We start from the raw sequence: 781 nt of genomic DNA, 5'->3' as shown, positions 1-781 counted from the left end.
ATTTCGTGATCAATGCCTCGACGAGGTGGTAATGTTTGGGGTAAGCTCTCTGGCATTATGTCAGCATAGTCGTTTAGTACCTCATTGATTTCATTTGGGACAGTTTCTTCGGTGGTTGTTAATTCCATCAATGGTATGGCCATAAATGTAGGTTCCTCTCGTGCGAGTCCCCTTTTCAATTGTATGGCCGAGATCATTTGAAGATTACCTGGTTGCTTGATGCTTGCAGGTATTACTGTGGGGTTGCGGTCGGTGATCACTAAGCACTTTGCCAGCGGCATTGGGATAACTTTGTGTTCTAGGAGGAACTCCATCCCAAGTACCACGTCAAAGTCGTCCATGCGAGCTACGACAAGATCTAGCTCTCCTGTCCAATCCCCTATTTTAAAGGGGACTCTTTTGGAAACTCCCACAATAGGCAAGGCCTCAGAGTTGACAGCTTTCATTTTTCCCGGGTCCCTTCCTATAGTGAGTCCTAATCTTCGGGCTTCTTGATCAGCGATAAAGTTGTGGGTCGCTCCTGAATCTATCAGAGTGCTCCTATTCGGTTGGAAATTTATTGTCGCATCTACGAACATGAGTCCTTTCTCTACTATCTCCTTCGGTTCGACCTTCCGTTGGAGAGCTGACAAGAATTTAAGTGCGCCCATTCGAGGATTGTCTTGATCTTCCTTCTTGTCAAGCATAGTCTCAACCCTTACGTCATTGCTCTCTTGAATGGACACTTGGAGTGCAGTGAGAGAGGCCCGATGAGGACAGTAAGATACCTTGTGGGGACCTT

The 781-nt window shown here is 46.6% G+C and overlaps 1 protein-coding gene across 1 annotated transcript in view; it reads right to left on the bottom strand.

Moving 5' to 3' along the window:
* The window catches only part of LOC111475919 (uncharacterized mitochondrial protein AtMg00860-like), a gene marked incomplete at its 3' end in the record, with an annotated part of 1164 nt that extends 823 nt beyond the window's left edge, over positions 1-341 (bottom strand). Inside the window, exon 1 of the mRNA XM_023119961.1 lies at positions 209-341. Within this exon, the coding sequence (XP_022975729.1) occupies positions 209-341 (133 nt within the window). The remainder of the gene's footprint in view (positions 1-208) is intronic.
* Between the last annotated feature and the right edge of the window lie 440 nt (positions 342-781).

This window comes from Cucurbita maxima, unplaced genomic scaffold (assembly GCF_002738345.1).
Source record: "Cucurbita maxima cultivar Rimu unplaced genomic scaffold, Cmax_1.0 Cma_Scf03611, whole genome shotgun sequence".
Classification (NCBI taxonomy): domain Eukaryota; kingdom Viridiplantae; phylum Streptophyta; class Magnoliopsida; order Cucurbitales; family Cucurbitaceae; genus Cucurbita; species Cucurbita maxima.
The sequence above is the reverse complement of the archived record's forward strand: the minus strand, read 5'-3'. Positions and strand labels throughout refer to the sequence as shown.